The sequence below is a fragment of the Myxine glutinosa genome, chromosome 9, assembly GCF_964187855.1.
Source record: "Myxine glutinosa chromosome 9, kmMyxGlut1.1, whole genome shotgun sequence".
In the NCBI taxonomy this organism is placed as follows: domain Eukaryota; kingdom Metazoa; phylum Chordata; class Myxini; order Myxiniformes; family Myxinidae; genus Myxine; species Myxine glutinosa.
In genome coordinates this window covers 64941518-64960430 of record NC_136269.1, presented here as the reverse complement: position 1 = coordinate 64960430, position 18913 = coordinate 64941518, and the positions used below count along the sequence as shown (strand labels likewise).

The 18913-nt window shown below is 44.8% G+C and overlaps 1 protein-coding gene across 3 annotated transcripts in view; it reads right to left on the bottom strand.

The window, feature by feature from the left end:
- The window catches only part of TTC27 (tetratricopeptide repeat domain 27), a 169856-nt gene that overhangs the window by 81863 nt on the left and 69080 nt on the right, over window positions 1-18913 (bottom strand). For 2 of the 3 annotated variants that reach the window (XM_078784402.1, XM_078784403.1), the window contains exon 10: window positions 16371-16484. The exons of the other annotated variant lie outside the window; for it this stretch is intronic. In XM_078784402.1, coding sequence (XP_078640528.1) covers window positions 16371-16484 — 114 coding nt within the window. The remainder of the gene's footprint in view (window positions 1-16370; window positions 16485-18913) is intronic. 3 annotated transcript variants of the gene reach the window in all.

Sequence of the window (18913 nt, the reverse complement as noted above, 5' to 3'; positions counted from 1 at the left end):
CCAACACATCACCATGAAGCGGTTCTTGTCACACGATCAGACAAAGTCAGATTTGGCAGAATATCTGGCTGAGAAAACGTTGGAGTACAACAGAGATGCCTCCAAGCTGATAATTATATGTGCAGCAGGAAAGGCCAAGAGTAACAAAGGCATGCATTTTGAAGACAATAATCATGAGGAGGCAGACACTCTGATGATTCACCAAGCAGTGCTGGCAACTCGCCGCAATCCCAACGCAGAACAGCTTACCTTCTTCTCTCCTGATACGGATGTCCTGGTCTTGGTCATAGCTAACTATGATGTTCTGCTCAAAAACACTGCTGTCTCCCTTGTGTCGGGCCTTGTGCAAGTACAACCAATCTGGAACAATCTTGGCGTCGAAAAGGCCAAGGCATTGCCAGCATTCCACACATTCACAGGAGCAGACAATACTGGACGGTTTTCGTGAATAGGCAAAACAACATGGTTTGAAGCTTTCGTCAGAGCCGATAGTGACGTGATACAGGCCATGAGAATGCTCGGTGATGCTGCAGATGTGACCGCAGATCAGATGTCCAACTTGGCAAGATTTGTATGTGCAGTGTACGTACCAAAGGGAATATGTATCAACAGCATTCCGGAGTTGCGCTGGTACCTCTTCTGTAAACACATGACTGAAAGTCACAAGTTACCTCCAACGCTAGGGGCTCTAAATCAGCATGTTGATCGTGTACATCTTCAGGCAAGGGTATCTCAGGCTACTATCGTACATCAAGTGTTCCTGGATCCACAGCAACATGGCTACTTCAAGGACAACGATGGGGAATTGAAACCCTAATGACAGATGTACCACCAGCACCGAAAGCAATACTTGAGATGGTCAGATGTCAGTGCAAAGGAGACTGCTCATCGAGACGGTGTTCGTGCCGTGCCAATGACTTGGCATGCACAGCTCCGAATGTGAAAACGACGATGACTGTCAACCTGTTCTCTGCTCTGACGACAGTGATGAGGACATTTGAAAACCTATGAGGACAAAATGTTGATGAATGTTGACAAAGATAAAATTTCATCTATGGGAAATATTCTATGTTCAAATAAAAGTAATTATTACATGTATAATTATGGATTGTATAGCCTCATCTCTATATACTTACCTCTTGAATACATAAATCACCTGTTTAGGATATATGAGGGATGTGGTTTCATAATTATGATCCGTGTGCCACAATGTAGCGAAACATCACTCAATGTGGTATACATATTCAGAAAAAAACATGTTTCCTGAAAGTGGCCATCTTGAAAATCCGCTGTAGGCTGCCACCTGGTATCCCAGGGTAGGTGTAGATTATTTTAGATGGCTTCATGTGATTCCTCATCCCCAAAAATGTGGGTATAGGTGTTGGAATCAGCACTCTAGGTGGTTCGGATGTTGAGATATCGCGAAAAATAGGTTTCCGATGGTGGCCATTTTGAAAATCCAATATGGCCGCCAAAGAAAAATTTGCGCAAATGGAAACATGGTTTTTCGGATTCCTGGTGCTATCAGCTTTCCAAAAATGTATAGTTTTGCTAATCTCCACAAAAAAAGAACGAAATTACATAACAAACCTGACTATAAGGACAATCTTACAAAGGCAGAGCGACAAGCACTTCACAATCTCCAAAATAATGAAAAGATAGTCATAAAGCCAGCAGATAAAGGTACTGCCATTGTCATTATGTCGACTACCGATTACGTTGCAGAAGGTAATCGTCAATGACATAGTGATACTTACAAAGAGCTCCCATCCGACCCTACCATTGTACATCTTGAAGAGGTTAAAAGGGTAGCAGATTCTATTCGGGTGGATAAATCCATCAAATCTCGCTTGGTTCCGAAAGATCCTCATTGCCCTAACCTTTATTTTCTTCCTAAAATACACAAGGTAAACAATCCAGGTAGACCAATCGTATCTGGCTGCACATGTCCAACTGTTCTCATATCAAAATTTGTTGACTGTCATTTACGTCCTCTCGTGTTGAAGCTCTCCTCATACCTCAAGGACACAACCAGTTTTCTGACCCACATCCAAGGATTGAACAGAATATACTCACCTTTCAACTCCCAAACCATTTTAGTCACAGCAGATGTTACATCCCTCTACACTAATATTCCACATTCAGAAGGCCTGTCTGCATGCCGCAAAGCCCTCGATACACGACAAGTCCCAATGCCACCTACTCAAGACCTTATGCGCCTATTAGAACTGACACTCAAACTGAATAATTTCCAATTCAACGGACGACATTACATTCAAACTCAAGGTACCGCTATGGGTACCCCTGTTGCACCATCGTACGCTAACATCTTCATGGGAATGATAGAGGCCAAGATCAATGCACAACCTCATCACGGCATCCTGGAAAAATCCTGGGTACGTTATATTGATGACATCTAGTTCATCTGGTCAAAATCCCCCCGTACTCTCGCACAATTCCAAAATGAAATAAATTTGATTCATCCGACGATCAAGTTTACATTTGACAGCTCACAGTCCGAAGTTCACTTTCTAGACACATCACTCACGCTTCAAAATAACAGACTCGAAACAGAACTATACACCAAACCAACAGACACTCACTCTTACCTTCTCCCTTCTTCATCTCATCCTAAACATACAATTGCAAGCATACCATACAGTCAAGCACTCAGAGTAAGACGCATTTGCTCAACAAAAATGGCAGAAGAAACTTCTCTCTGCCAATTAGAAACACACTTCATTGCAAGAAACTATGACCCTCACTCTGTGAAAGAAGCAATAAACCGAGCAAAACGCATACCGAGAGCAGACCTTCTGATTTACAAACCCAAACCTGCAACTAACCGTGTCCCACTGGTAACCACCTACTCTCCTACCTCATCCCAATTGCCAAGTATTCTGGATAAGGCCCTTCCTCTCATCCATCAATCAGAAACACTCTGCACCACATTTCCTCAACCTCCACTAACATCATTTCGACGTGGTCGGACACTCAGGGACCTCTTGGCAAAAGCAAAGCACCCACAGCCCCACAACAAACAAACTAGGATCCCTGGCTTCCATAAATGCACAGCAAACAAATGTATTATTCACAAGCATTTACTAGAAGGAAACAAATTTTGTAGTTCTAGCACTGGACAAAAATTCCCCATCACCTCCGATATGAACTGCAAATCTACATGGGTCATATACCTAATCACTTGCCAAAAGTGCACCAAACAATATGTTGGAAAAACTGAGAATACACTCTACACACGATTTAATAACACCCGGTCAGAAATCAACAACTTCCACACCAGTCAGGGCAAATCTCTACCTTACACGATACACTTTAATCAACCGGATCACTCTAAAATGACATTCAAATCTCTGCCATTGAATCAATCACAAATCGATCACACACCACGATTCTGAAACGTGAGTCCTTTTGGATACATAAACTTCGGACAAAAATCCCTCATGGCATAAATTTTGATGATTAAAGAATGTACCTACATCAACCCAATCAAATCATTAAACGTAACCCATTAATTCATTCATTCACTCATTCGTTCACCCATTCTTTCATTCTACCTTTATATATCATTTATATAAATATATAAATAAATATATAAATATATTATATTAATATAAATGGTATATGAATATATGCTTGTGTGTTTATGTATGTATGTATCTCTATATTTGTATTTTAAACCAGACGTGATCTGCTTAACAGAAACTTTCCTCCTTCATGATGTCTCTGATTCCTTGGTATCTCTCCCAGGTTACTCCCTCCTCTGGTATGATAGACCTGAGCCTCGTCCTGGAGGTGGGGTTGATATCTTTATAAAAAAACTCTCTTCCTCACTCGCCCTGCACTGCCCTCTCTCCACCTCACCCCCAGGAATACCTTTGGCTACGGCTTCCCATTCGCTCCCACCTTTTGTTCATATGTGTGTTGTACCGTCCACCAAATAGTGATGACTCCATCTACATCTCGCTGTCTGATAATATGGACCAACTTCTATCTACCCATCCCAACTCTCTCTTCCTCATATGTGGTGATTTCAACTGTCACCATGCCAGTTGGCTGGATGTGGGTACCTCTCACCAGCCATGGCTCTTCAGCAAAGGACTTCTGTGACTCACTGGGACTGACACAATCTGTCAATTTCCCGACCCGGATCTCAGTCAACGGAGCATCTTCTCTTCTGGACTTGGTTATGACTAACTTCCCTGAAAATGTCTGCTGCTCTTCTTCTGCTCAAATCGGCTCATCTGATCATGTGCTTGTTAAAGTGGACATCTCTCTGACCATTCTCAGAGAGCCTCCTCAGCATCGATGAGTCTGGCATTTCACTCAGGCCAACTGGCACGGTCTTCAAGCAGCCATCAATCATCTGGACTGGTCTACCATCTCTACCGCTTGACATCAACTCATCCTGGGAATTCTTCCAAAGTAAATTGCTCTCTCTCATGCACAGATTTATCCCATCTCGTCTTCAGTTGTCATACCCTTCCTCCCGTCCATGGTACACAGAATCTTGTGGTGAGGCTATTGCCCAGAAACAACTTGCTTTCGTCTCCTGGAAAGCATATCCAACGGAAGAAAATCTCATTTCCTTTCACAAAGCCCAAAACAAGTGTGTGTCCACCCTCAGGAGAGCCAGGAAACAATATCTCTCCGTTCTCAGGACCGAACTCTCTTATATGTCTCCCTCTTCCAAATCCTGGTGGCGTCTGGTCAAATCTGTTTCTGGTGTTTGTTCCCCCTCCATCCCCTCCCTCACCTCAAATGGCCACACGGCTGACTCCGCATGTGAAAAAGCTGAATGCCTCAACTCTGTGTTTGCCTCTAAATCTTGTGTCCCAAACCCATCCCTCTCTGTACCCACCGTACCCAGTTGCTCCTGGACTCTGTGTCCTTTCCTCCTGACAAGGTGGAAAAGTTTCTGTCAACCCTCGACTCTGATTCTGCAACTGGACCTGACGGCATCAGCCCACGGGTCCTAAAATCCTGTTCTTCCGCTCTTTCACTCCCTCTCTCTGTTCTCTTCACCCTCTCTTTTGCTCAAGGTCATCTTCCATCTGCTTGGAAATCTGCCAACATCACCGCTTTGCACAAAAAGGTGGAAAAACAGATCCCAGCAACTACAGACCAATCAGCCTTCTCCCAATTATCAGCAAAGTCATGGAATCCTTCATTGCTTCAGATACGAAATCTTTCCTCTTCTCCAATGGCTTGATCTCTGATCATCAATTTGGTTTCAGACCTGGACACTCTACTCTGGACATGCTGCTTCTGCTTTCTCAACAATGGATGGAGGTCCTCAATGCCAAACAGGAAATTAGAGCAGTCTCCCTTGACATATCACGTGCCTTCGATACGGTCTGGCACCCCGCTCTGCTCACCAAACTCTCCTCTTTTGTTATCCATGGATATCTCCACGCATGGCTGGCGGACTTCCTCTCTAGTCGTAGTCAACGTGTGGCCCTGAATGGGTTTCTCTCATCTCTTCTTCCTATTCAGGCTGGAGTTCCCCAAGGCAGTGTTCTGGGCTCTGTGCTTTTTATGGTCTTCATCAATGATCTCTCTGACTCTCTTGAAAATCCTCTCTATCTCTTTGCTGATGACTCTACTCTCTGTAGCTCCATTCTTCATCCCTCAGGTCAGCAGTCTGCAGCCTCCTCACTCTCTGCAGATCTGGACAAAATCACAGACTGGGCAAACAAGTGGAACATGTCTTTCAATCCTGACAAATCTCACACTCTTACGATGTCTCTCCGAAAAGACCGACTGGACAACCCTCCCATCCACTTTCTGAATAATCCTCTCCAAGAAGTTCTGTCACTCAAGCTTTTGGGTCTCACTATCTGCCATGATCTTTCCTGGGAAAACCACATTTCAAATCTGGCCTCCAAAGCCAGTCGCCAACTGGGCATCCTCCGTCGTGCGAAGTCCTTGATTGGCACACCTGAGCTCCTCACCACATACAAGGCTTTCATCCGCAGCTCAATGGAATACTGCTCTCCCCTCTGGGCTGGTGCTCCTGCCTCACACCTAGCTCGTCTTCACGCTGTTGAAACCAAAGCATTCAGAATCATTGGAATCTCCCGCGATGAAGCTAACTCCAAGGGCCTCTCACTCACTCACCGCAGGCAGGATGGTGGTCTTTCCGTCTTCTACCGACTCCTCTCTGGCCTTGCCCCCCCAGCTCTCTCTGGGCTCTGTCCCGCAAATATTCCTGCAGGTCGCACAAGATCTGCCTGCAACCCTCTTATGGTTAAACTGCCAAAATCAAGACTCTCTGCTCACCTTCACTCCTTCATTCCTCTTTTCTCCGGCCTCTGGAACAAACTCCCTCACTGTCTTCAATCCCACTCCACCCTCCATGTCTTTAAAACAGCTGTTCACCACCATCTCTTATCTTCCCCCATCCAAAACCTTGATCTTTTCTACCCCTGCTAATTTCACCCCAATTCCACTTTTTTGAAATACCAACTTCTGTCCTGGAAGTCCTTGGTGTCCTTGTGTTTTATACTTCTCCCTCCCCCGCCCCCTTCCCACACCTCCTCCCCCCAAGCCCTCTCCCTCCCACACATCTCCCTGCTCTCAAATGTTGTGTTTGTGTGCTTCCCCTTCTCTCCCCATCTTGTCGTCTGCTCCCTCTTTTTATATATTTTGTTTGTCTGGTTGATTTGTTTGTGAAGTAAATGTTAGCTCTTTCACGAGCTTCGATTCAGTATACAAAAAAAAAAAAAAAAAAAAATGCACGTGCACCGAACTGTAACTGTAAGCTGCGCTTCCACTTCCGTTGAACTTGGGGATGGTGAGTGAGCTTTGGCGTGGCTCTTCCTTTTGTATGCATTTTCTACACATATCACACATCTTACCCACATGTCACTATACATACTTGTCTGATATACATGCCTGTTGTTTCTGTAGACTAAGAAGAAGACCTTTGTTGGTCGAAAGCTTGTCGAAAATTAAAGATCGACGTCCTGAAGCTACGTCCGTGTCTGATTTAATCTCCCGATTATATATATAGATATACATACATCCATACAGGATGTTCCAAAAGGACCTGTGTTGTATGTGTATATATAAAAGGAGAAAAGGACAACAACAAATTATGTTTGACAACAACAAAATGTTGTTGATATTGTTACGGTACGCGGTTAAAGATGGTATGTTTGCCGAGCGGAGGCTCCGCGACCGAACAGTGCTTCCCTGACTAAAACCCGATTCACCCAAAACTTTGGCCGTATCGCGCCGCAGCCACTCAATATGGAAACCTCTAAAGCGACCGAACGAGAATGAAGGAGAAGAAGAAGTACGGAGGAATAACAGGATTTATTAAGTATTTTCACAAGCCAAAGCAACGAGAGCAGTCGGTTATATACAGAAAATGGAAGGAGTAGACACACAGTGAAATCATTAGCTTACCTATTCAAGCTTAATTAATGAACCCCAGGACAACATTAAAGACAGACGGACGATCACACTTACACGGGGAAATGCAGGCAGGAAGGAATGGCTTGGAGATGGGTGGCTTTCAGAGGCAAGGAAGGTTCAGCGGGTGCTGGGCACGGTTGGGCCAGAAGGCACCGCCGGTCAAGAAGCCGAGCTTTGGTCCCAAACTGCGCGGGTGAAGTTCCTTTCTCCGTACTGCCTCGTGCGCTCCTTGCGTTGCCCCGGTCCGTTTCTGCTGCAGCGCGGCATGTCTCACGGCGGCTCGGTCACACCTGCTCGTCTCCAGCGCATCTCCTGGACCCAGAACTCATCCCTCCTCTCAGCTCATCTCCCCTCTCAGCTCATCTCCTTTTGGGAGCATCCTGCAGCGGGTTATATAGGCCCCGCCCTTCACCCTTTTCGAACCTTCCCCAAACGTTCTCTCTCCGCCCTCTCTAGCCAAACCCCTCGTTCTGGGTTGGATGAGCGGGGCCGACTTACTCCTCCCCTCTATGACGAGGTGGAGACCCGCCTTTCTTCTTCGGCGTTACCTCGTGCGTAATGGAGTTAACTGCTGCAAAGTGGACGGCAGATGAAAATGCAGCAAAGTGCAAACCTGGCACTTGGAAGCTGCCATGGGGCGTCGGAGGGCCTACTCTTATTTAATTCGGTGCAATGAAGAGTCAAACTAGTGGGAAACACATCCTTAGCCTACACAGAGAATAAGGGACTAACTATTAAAAAGGATATATCGTGTCCTGTGTGTAGGTTAATGGAATTAACTAAGAGGACGAGCTGTGACCATTCTTTACTTTACGAGGGTGTTACACACAACAAAACCATACTTTTCACATTCGTTACACTTTCTCAAAATTGTTACACTTCTCAATTCCGTTACACTTCTCAAATCCGTTACAATATATTTAGTACCACAAATGATACAATGATACCCTTTGTTTTATATGATACAGAATCTCATAAAGTTTTCTTTATTTTCAGCTCTGGTGGTTTAATGTAAAAGAAAATGGTGACTCCACAGGAGAAAGATCAGTGCGTCAAATGGTTCATCGAGCCAAGATCCAACACGCAAGATCAGCGTAATTTCCATACAATGTATGGAAGGAATCCGTCATCGCGGATTTGTATCGGAGAGTGGTACACAGTGTTTAAGGAGACTGGAAGTTGTCAGAAACAGAAAAGTACTCGTTGACGAAGCCCAAGTGTAGCAGAAGGTGAACGAGGCGTGAATCATTTCAACAAAGTCGCAGAAAATCAATCCGATGCGCATTCATAGAAACGAGGATTTATGCAACGCACCCCGAGTATCGCAACGTCACTCCATTTAACTTTATTAAAATGACGATAAAGACGTTTCCTTAAATATCCTAATTTAAAACGTTCAAGGGAATAAAAAGACCATTTGGTTCACACCACCCATGTTCACACCACTCGACTGTCCAATCAGCAGACAGCTCGCTACGCCTTCGCCCAGCAGACGCCAATACGATGGCGTCATAAGATGGCGTCGTATCGGCAGTTAATCGGATGCTTTTGGGCCCCGTCGTCGGCTAATTCAGATTTTTCGAGTATGGCTGTAGGTGATAAACAAAGAGCGCGGTTCGTAGATCGTAAATCCATTAGTGCCGTGGGCATCGGGTCACTGGGTGCGGCGTAAAAGGGATAACAAAGTCGAGTCCTTACGTTATTATTATATAGACTAGCCGAAAGCCGTGGAACATCCACGGAAGGGAGGATGTGGTGTATGGATAGAGTGTACCATTATGGATGGCATAGGGGATAGATGGTAAATCCATTAGTGCCGTGGGCATCGGGTCACTGGGTGCGGCGTAAAAGGGATAACAAAGTCGAGTCCTTACGCTATTATTATATAGATACTCCCCGTCGATGTGCTTCTGTGGTAATCGCGAATATGAGTCACATACACGGTCACAGTGTCTGACGCCACTGTGACCGTGTTTTGATTAATAAATCTACGAGTCACAAAACACGAACCGAACTCACCTCAAGCAGTAAAAAGGTGCAAATCGCTCCTAGAAACCACCTCATCTCTTCAGACCTCAACACACCTCGATAGGTGACGGCAGCGCTCATGGGATCTTCTTCTTCCGTTAAGCTCCAATTTTTCTCTTTAAGTTAAGTCCAATCAGTCCTCTCTGCTTGAAGTGCTCAGGCCATGCCTTCCCGCTCTCATACTTTTATTTCCGTTCTGTGTAGAAAGAGATTGACATATCGTTCGTCTGTTTCAGCTCGTTATCTTTAAGCTTCCTTACGTCTCGCCACCTGCTACACCTCTCTAAGTTACGAGGATTTATGCAACGCACCCCGAGTATCGCAACGTCACTCCATTTAACTTTATTAAAATGACGATAAAGACGTTTCCTTATATATCCTAATTTAAAATGTTCAAGGGAATAAAAAGACCATTTGGTTCACACCACCCATGTTCACACCACTCGACTGTCCAATCAGCGGACGGCTCGCATCGCCATCGCCCAGCAGACGCCAATACGATGGCGTCGTAAGATGGCGTCGTATCGGCAGTTAATCGGATGCTTTTGGGCCACAAAGTCGACTAATTCAGATTTTTTGAGTGTCGCTGTACGTGATAAACAAAGAGCGCGGTCTGTAGATCGTAAATCCATTAGTGACGTGGGCATCGGGTCACTGGGTGCGGCATAAAAGGGATAACAAAGTCGAGTCCTTACGGTATTATTATATAGATGGGACTAGCAAACACCACTGTACACAGGATTTTACAAAAAAGACTAATTATGTGTAAAGCCTAATTGCACAAGTCAAAAGTCAAAGACTAATTACAAAAACCAGCGTGACTCGGGATACTGGGTCTTCAGGGTATTTTGGGTCTTCAGGGTATTTTGGGTCTTCAGGGTATTTTGGGTCTTCAGGGTATTTTGGGTCTTCAGGGTATTTTGGGTCTTCAGGGTATTTTGGGTCTTCAGGGTATTTTGGGTCTTCAGGGTATTTTGGGTCTTCATGGTGTTTTGAGTCTTCATGGTGTTTTGGGACTTCATGGTGTTTTGGGTCTTCAGGGTGTTTTGGGTCTTCGGGGACATTTGGGTCTTCAGGCCTTTTGTGTGTCTTCACTGTGTTTTGGGTAACCCCCGCTCTAGCAGGGAAAATGGCCTTAAAATGCCTGTTGTGTTGTGTTGTTGTGGACTGTGTTTTGGGTTATTTGAATTGTATTTGAAGAAGAAGACGTTTTGATCGCATATAACCAAACATAACCATATACGTTTGCTCTATTAGAAAAATACTAGTGGGGTCACCCGTGGGAATCCCACGGGCATGGACGTGTGTGACATTTGGACATCTTCATTTAGATGCTGCACATTCAGTTTTACAAAATGGTTACTGGCAATTTATCAGATCCACAAATGATGTAATCTACAGAATGTATTTACTTCTGATAATATGTGAATGCATGTGCTTGCACATGGGAAGTACAGTTTGAAATGTGTCATTACATCTAATGTAAAATGTGACTTCAAGAGCTCAAATCCTCTCCCTCCCCGCTCCCATCCCTCCCAAATCACGCACACTGCACCGGGGAGTGGATCACCCACACACACGGGGGAGTGGGTCACACACACATGGGGGAGTGGGTCACACACATGTGGGGGAGTGGGTGACACACACGGGGGGGAGTGGGTCACACACACGGGAGGGAGTGGGTCACACACACGGGAGGGAGTGGGGGTCGCTTTACTCCTCTCTCCTCATTCCTTTCCAACTCCTCCTCACTCCTCTCCCCTTCCCCCAGTCTCCTCTCCCCTTCCCCCAGTCTCCTCTCCCCTTCGCCCAGTCTCCTCTCCCCTCCACCAGTCTCCTCTCTCCCCTCCCCCAGTCTCATCCCCCCCCCCCCAAGTCTCCTCTCCCCCTCCCCCAGTCTCCTCTCCCCCTCCCCCAGTCTCCTCCCCCCCCCAATCTCCCCCCCCCCCAGTCTCCCCCCCCCCTCCCCAGTCTCCTCTCCCCCCCCCCCCAGTCCACTCCCCCCCTCCCCACCCCCAATCTCCTCCCCCCCCCCCCCTCACTCAGGCAGTGTTCCAATAGAGCAGGTACGGCAGATATTAGAAATAATTGAACTTTTCTCTTAGAGCAACACAGTGTAAATCCGCCCCCTTGTCCTGTTCATTCATTTGTGCAGTGTTTCGCAGAACAGTACACGCATGGTGACATCATCGGACTCACACCGCAATGATGATCTTCAACAATATTATCCGATACTTCATCCGGATTCATTACAGCTGCTATTGTATAGGTTTGCTGAGCACACATTATCTTCCAATGTCTTTGTTGCTCAGCATCCCGTGCAAGTCTGAGTTAACGTTCATTGCCGGTCTCATTCTGTTCCCTCATTATTTTATTCATTTTGGAGATAGCATTTACAAACGCGAGTGGCGACACGTAAACGGTGCTCCACCCTTCTCCCCACACGCAGAGTACCTAATTGCAACTTTTTATTGCGACTACGTCTAAAGAATGAAACATTCCGACAATATAAAGAATACAGCTCAAATGAAAAAGTCCCTGGGAAAAAAGTATTTTGGGCGGTGTATAAGAACATTACATTGCACCTTTCTGTCTGGCGAAAAACCAAAGTTACTCTTTTTGTTACAGCATACAAAATGACATTTTTTAAATGAAGGATTTCAAAGAAACTTCTTTAAAGTGTACGTGGACATAACTTATAAAATAAGAACGAAAAAATATCTCAGCAATTTCCAGTCTGTGTTTATTTATTTATTTTGCATATATGAATTACATGTGTATGCACATGTGAAATAGAGTTTGTTATTAATTCTGGATGTGAACATAATTCAGCCTTGAAAACTCATGTGAAAACAAAAAAAAAACATCGATGGAATGAATGGAAGTTTAAACGGGATTACCTTTACTTCCGTATAATAATGATGAATGATGATGATCACTGATAAAATAAGAACGACGAAATATCTGTCGGCAATTTCCCGTCTGTGGCAATACGTGAACGAAGCTCTGCCCCTCTCCCCACATTGTTGACTTTTTATTGTGACTACGTCTAAATTAAACATTTCATTGTGAAGATGGAAAAGTGTGCCGTGAATTTTTCATATATCTCGGCAATTTCCCGTCTGTGTTATTTTAGGCTGTGTAAGATATTTCGAGCCGCAAAAAGCCGCGATTATTTAATATCTGTCAGGAATTTCCCATCTGTGGCAATATGTGAACGAAGTTCCGCCCCTCTCCCCACATTGTTGACTTTTTATTGTGACTACTTTGAAATTAAACATTTCGTTGTTAAGATGGAAAAGTCCGCCACAAATTTTTTGTATATCTCGGTATTTTCCCGTCTGTGTTATTTGGGCGGTGTATGATATACCGTGCCGCCGCAAATTTTAAACGTACAAGACAAGAAATTGACAATGCAACAAATAATGATTTAATGAAAATAATGCTGGCAATAAAGAAATGAACGGTGGGGTAAAATCTAAAGTTCCTAAATGAGGATCCTCCACTCAGACACAAATACAGACACAGGAGGAATGAAATCAAATAAAATGTGGTGTGGTGCGTTGGCTGGTACTCAGCCTGGCGTCCTCAAACGGCCCTCAAACCCTGGTTGTCGTTGAATGGATCCCGAGTCACTGCGTGGAAAAACGCAGAATGGCGCGAAGTTTCGCCGCAGCCAGCCGCCCATGCAAGGAAGCCGAAATTCCTCCTCCTCTGATCGACACAATCAACCGGGCTTCTACCACTTGCCTTGCGAGCGCGTACTGCTCAACGCGCAGCCGCCTCCACCAAAAGCCCTGGGAGAGAGAGCGAGCAAACTGAACGCCTGCCACGAAAGCCGGAACAGAGAGAGCAATGGCATGACCGCTCACACCAAGAGCCCGGACCAAGAGAGAGAGAAAATGGCGGTCTCTTCGCTTTTTCCTCCTCCATTCTCGATGGTTCCCTTTGACGGCATCCTTCTGACCAATCACCCAGCGCCGTCGAATCATCCCAAACAAATCGTCCTTCGGGGCGTGGCCTCACGGCCATTCTTGATGCCCACTGACGAAGCTCGGGGCGTGGCCTAGCCGTGCTTCAGGAATGTTTGATTGGGTGGGATTGCTCTGTCGATCGGCATGTCCGGCCATACTGTCGGCGATCGGGGCGGTTGCAACTGTTGTGCTTTTTAATTGTAATAAAACATAGGGAAAATCACAGGGCAATTACACACTGGGGATTATTCTTAAGCCCTACCTAATAAATACCACTTCACCCCTCGTACGAAGACACACAAACGCTTACACGGACATTCGGCCCTAACTTAGACACATGAAGGTTTCTTCTTCGTGACATTCGGGGCACACTAATCTATACCATTCTATCTCCACTAAGGTATTGCATTACCTACCCCCACACACGTAACAATATATAGATACACCCTACATGGCCAAAAGTATGCAGACACCCGTTCTAATAAGTGGATTTGGCTGTTTCAGCGACACCCATTGCTGACAGGTATATATAATAAAGCACACAGCAATGAAATCACCATAGACAAACATTGGAAGTAGAATGGGCCGTACTGAAGAGCTCAGTGACTTTCAACGTGGCACCATCAGAGGATGCCACCTTTCTAACAGGTCAGTTTGTCAAATTTCTGCCCTGCTTGAGCTGCCCCGGTCAACTGTAAGTGATATTATTGTGAACTGAAAACGTCTCGGAGCAACAACAGCTCAGCCGGAAAGTGGTAGGCCACACAAGCTCACAGAACAGGACCGCCGAGTGCTGAAGTGCGTAAAAATCGTGTGTCTTCGGTTGCAACACTCACTACTGAGTTCCAAACTGCCTCTGGAAGCAACGTAAGCACAACAACTGTTCGTCAGGAGCTTCATGAAATGGGTTTCCATGGCCGAGCAGCCGCACCCAAGCCTAAGATCACCATGCGGGATGCGCAATGCCATTTTTCATGGTTCGGGCTCGGCCCCTCAGTTCCAGTGAAGGGAAATCTTAACGCTACAGCATACAATGGCATTCTAGACAATTGTGTGCTTCCAATTTTGTGGCAACAGTTTGGGGAAGGCCCTTTCCTGTTTAAGCATGACAATGCACAAAGCGAAGCCCATGCAGAAATGGTTTGTCGAGATCGGTGTCGAAGAACTTGACTGGCCTGCACAGAGCCCTGACCTCAACCCCATCGAGCACCTTTGGGATGAATTGGAACGCCAACTGAGAGCCAGGCCTAATTGCCCAACATCAGTGCCCAACCTCACTAATGCTCTTGTGGCTGAATGGAAGCAAACCCCCGCAGCAATGTTCCAACATCTAGTGGAAAGCCTTCCTCGAAGAGTGGAGGCTGTTATAGCAGCAAAGGGGGGACCAACTTCATATTAATGCCCATGATTTTGGAATGAGATGTTCGACGAGCACATACGGGTGTGATTTTCACATACTTTTGGCCATGTAGTGTATATACATATACATTTACATACATACTCGTCATATTGTTGCCCCACCTGATATATACATACATATTTGGAAGTGAGGAGGGGGAAACAAGGTAAAGTTGAGGAGTGTGAAAGAGAACACCCAAGATAAAGAAAGCAGAACGATGCATGCATCATCAGAGGAGAGACAGAATTTGCGCCCCGTTATCTTAAGTCTTGGCGAGTAAGACAGACACTCACAGTGACACACACTTGACAATACACCACATGAATAGGAGGCATTGCACGAGCCAAACTCCAACATGCTCAGACCTGGACCCGGAATGAATAATAATTTAAAGAGATCACAAACCTGAAATGCAAGGAAACTCAAACTTGAGCAAATAAAATAAAACTGTGTGATTAAAATAAACCAATATAATAGTAATTACAAGTTATAATAATTGATGGGGAAAAGAAGACAAATAAAGTAGAAAAATAACAAAATAAACGAAATAAAAAGAATGAAGAGGAATGAAGAAAATAATTTTTGTATACAAGATCGAGGATCGTGTAAGAGCTAACATTAATGCCAAAAAAAAAACGGACACATAAGACAAAATAAAGGGAGCGGGAGACCAGATGGGGAGAGAGGGAAAATGAGAATGAATATAATGAGAGTAATAAAAAGAAAAGAAAGAGAGAATGTGCTATGGTTTGGGTGGGAGGGAGGGAAGGTAGGAGTAGAAAGATGGGGAGGGTGGCTATGCCAGAGGGCTTTAATGTAAGGGAGACGACGATGCCATGTTCCAACTGACTTCCTGCATCATATCTTGCCAGGTCGGTTGCAATATCTTGGTGTTGTAGCCATCTGAAATTCACTTCTGCAAATTAATTACCAGTATTCTGCCATGTGTGGCCCACCATTAAGACTTTACAGAGAGGTTCAGAAGAAACTCCACTCCATGTCTGCCCCACCAGCTGTAATGTTTGTGAACCAGAGAGATAACATGGAGGGGGGAGGTGGCAGTGCTACCACTTGGCAGACATGATTGGGACAGATCTCATGAGTACCTCTTCATTATGGGATGTGGGGGTTGAGAGGGCAAGGCCATGCCATCTATGGCTCCAGCAGTGAGTGAAACATCAAGATAGATAGTTCGCCGGTTTTGTCACATACAAATAGCAAGACTCTCTATGATACCTGAGTTGTAGCACCTGGAAGCATTCACACCAAACTGTTACGACATGTTTGTGGAAAATTATAGGCCCATTTTACAGAAGATGGTGTCCAATTTCCATCTCTTCTAATAGTATTGCCCTCCTGGATGTCTGAATACACAGCAGATGGTTATGCAGGAAGTGATAAGTATGTCCAAATGTAGCTGCCAGATGGTATACAATGGCTTTCAGTAGTACAAACTGTTATGGGATATGTAATGAGAGAATGATTGAGAGAATGAATAATAGAATGAATGGGGATGCTTCGAGACTCACCTGGATTTGACCAAGAGCCCTCTCTACTCTGCGGCCGCTTCCTTTTTCGAGCCGACTTCTTTGCAGCAAGGCAGACACTTGAATGGACCAAAACTTTGGCTGGGACAGTAAGAACTTGTGTGGACAATAGAAAGGAACAAAAACAATGCATGTGAACAACAGGTGATCAATAATCCTTCAAAGACTTGGCTGGTTGGTGTGTTAAGTATGAGCAGCACATGAATGATCATGTAAAAACTGCATATTCTAGAAATCTCAGCCACTTTGCAAAAAACACATTTCCAATTATGCAAGCAAACCTAATGAGAATAAATTGAGTCGTCATGCAGTTGGTGAAATTAAAACTTATACAAACTTCAGGGTTTGCAAAAATAAAATTAAAGAAATTCCAAATGGGGAACTGCGAAAAATCAGACAGCCAGAACTAAAATGGCTTGATCCGCTTATATAATGTCCTTCCCAAGGGTAGCACAAAATTATTAATTGAGACCTTTTTAACACAGAAATGCAGCAATTTCCTTGCTAATTTTCCCCTAATTAAAACCCGGATTGACATCCGCACCATGCGCAGAATCACACTCATCGTCACGACTCCCGTTCACAGTCGGCGTTCTGATAATTTCCCCATACATCCCAGTGCATCACAACATGGTCGACCCATCTTTGCTCTGAGGGGTGTGGGAAGGGTGGAGTCCGGGTCAGTTTGAAACCTTAAAAGCAGGTTACTTTTCTGGAATTTTCTCAACAACTCTGGTCAAAATATCAAGAAAAGGGTGCTCTTTGTGATCGAAATTGTTGGGGATGGGAGGGGAGAACTATTTTCCATGTCGGAAAATCTGAGTGCCAGTTCTGTTGAGTGCTCAGAAGAAACAAAACAAAAACTCAGCAATGACATCAGATTTGGCATTTTTAATTGATACATGTGGAAAAGGAACTCCACACGTTTGAGCAGCAAACATGGGACAAATTAATTTCGAGTTGGGCTTTTTATTGGGAGATGGAGATTAATTATTTGGAGAGGAACAAATTATTTGGAAATTCGTTTTCTCTGGCATTTAAAAAATTATTTTTTAACAAAACCACACAAAATCATGTTAGGGAATATAAACTGGTGATGAGAGAAATTATTAATGAAATGCAAACTGTTCTGGGATAGGGTGGAGTGGGGGAAGGATTTATGGGAATTCAACTGTAAGAGGTTGAGGGTAAAAATATATTTAGAAAGAAGAAGAAAAATAAGAAAATAAACATATTGTAAAACTTATGGACAACACTTTCCATATAACCTGCCTGGGGGTAGAGTACAAGTGGGTGAGATGGTGGTAGAGTTGGGAGAGGGAGGGTTTTTGCTGAAAACAATACGCACAATCAGAACACGTCACTATACATCCTGTTTGCCACCGCACTCATGCTAGCCAATCCTGTTGGCGGCTTCCCAACACCCACTCACAGACCCCATGTGGAGGCAAACTTTTTGCAAGGACATGAGGTCACACAGAAGGTTTACATTGTGTCCACACAGGAAAAGCATTATTAACAAGTTTTAAAGAAAAAATATGTCAAAATTATTGTACTCCTCTCACGCAAGAGTGCTTGCATGGGAATACAGAACATTTTAGGCCAAGTGGTCCTTTGTCAGTGTGTACAACTGCAGGAATCTCATGGTTACAGCCGATAAATTACGCAAGATCGGAGAAATGACAGCATTACGCTAAAACAGTGGGATCAGAGCTATTCGATATAATGGATCATAAAGTCAGTCGAGTTCAATCAAAGCTGCTCTGCTGCCACCCGCTATACACGTGACAACCATCTAACCAGCCTGCAAATCGAGAGGCACGTGTAGGCTGGAAAGATGCCTGCACACGGGCACAACGCACACGCTCCATATGATTATTGGCTCAAACGAAATGGAAAAGTACAAAGTCAAAACGCCCAACTAAAAAAAGGTGACAGCAGCCTGAGAACTTTGCACCACTCCCGTAAGATCTGTTCGACCAATACTCATTTGGAGCTAGTCTCAAGGATTTGTCCGGTGGTTCTGCTTCCTTAACAATGCTCACCTCGACTCATTTGTTCCTTCTTTTTCCCACCTGTGGAGCCAACTTCCACATTCTCCTCAATCTCATTCTTCCCTTCAGACGTTCAAAACAGCTGTTCACCACCATCTCCGATCATTCCACATCCAGAATCATGATCTTTTCTACCTCCATCAACCTCCGTAACCCACCACCACCCCCAAGCCCACCCACCTCCTTCCAAAATTCCAGTTTCTCCTTCCTGAGATTTTGCTTCCGCATCCATCTTTTTCACCCTGCGTGTCCTCCCCTACCACTCATTCCTACCCACAGCCATTGTCTGTCCACATCTCCCACTATTTTGTCCCTCTACCCTGCTGTTTGCATCCCCTCCCTCTTTTTACTGTTCCTTTTGTTTTGTTGCGGCCGGATCCTTTCAATGTTCTAGCTCTTCCATGAGCCTTGACTTTGTATATAAATAAAATCAATAGCGTACAAGCTTGTAGGACTTGGTACCCTAATAAT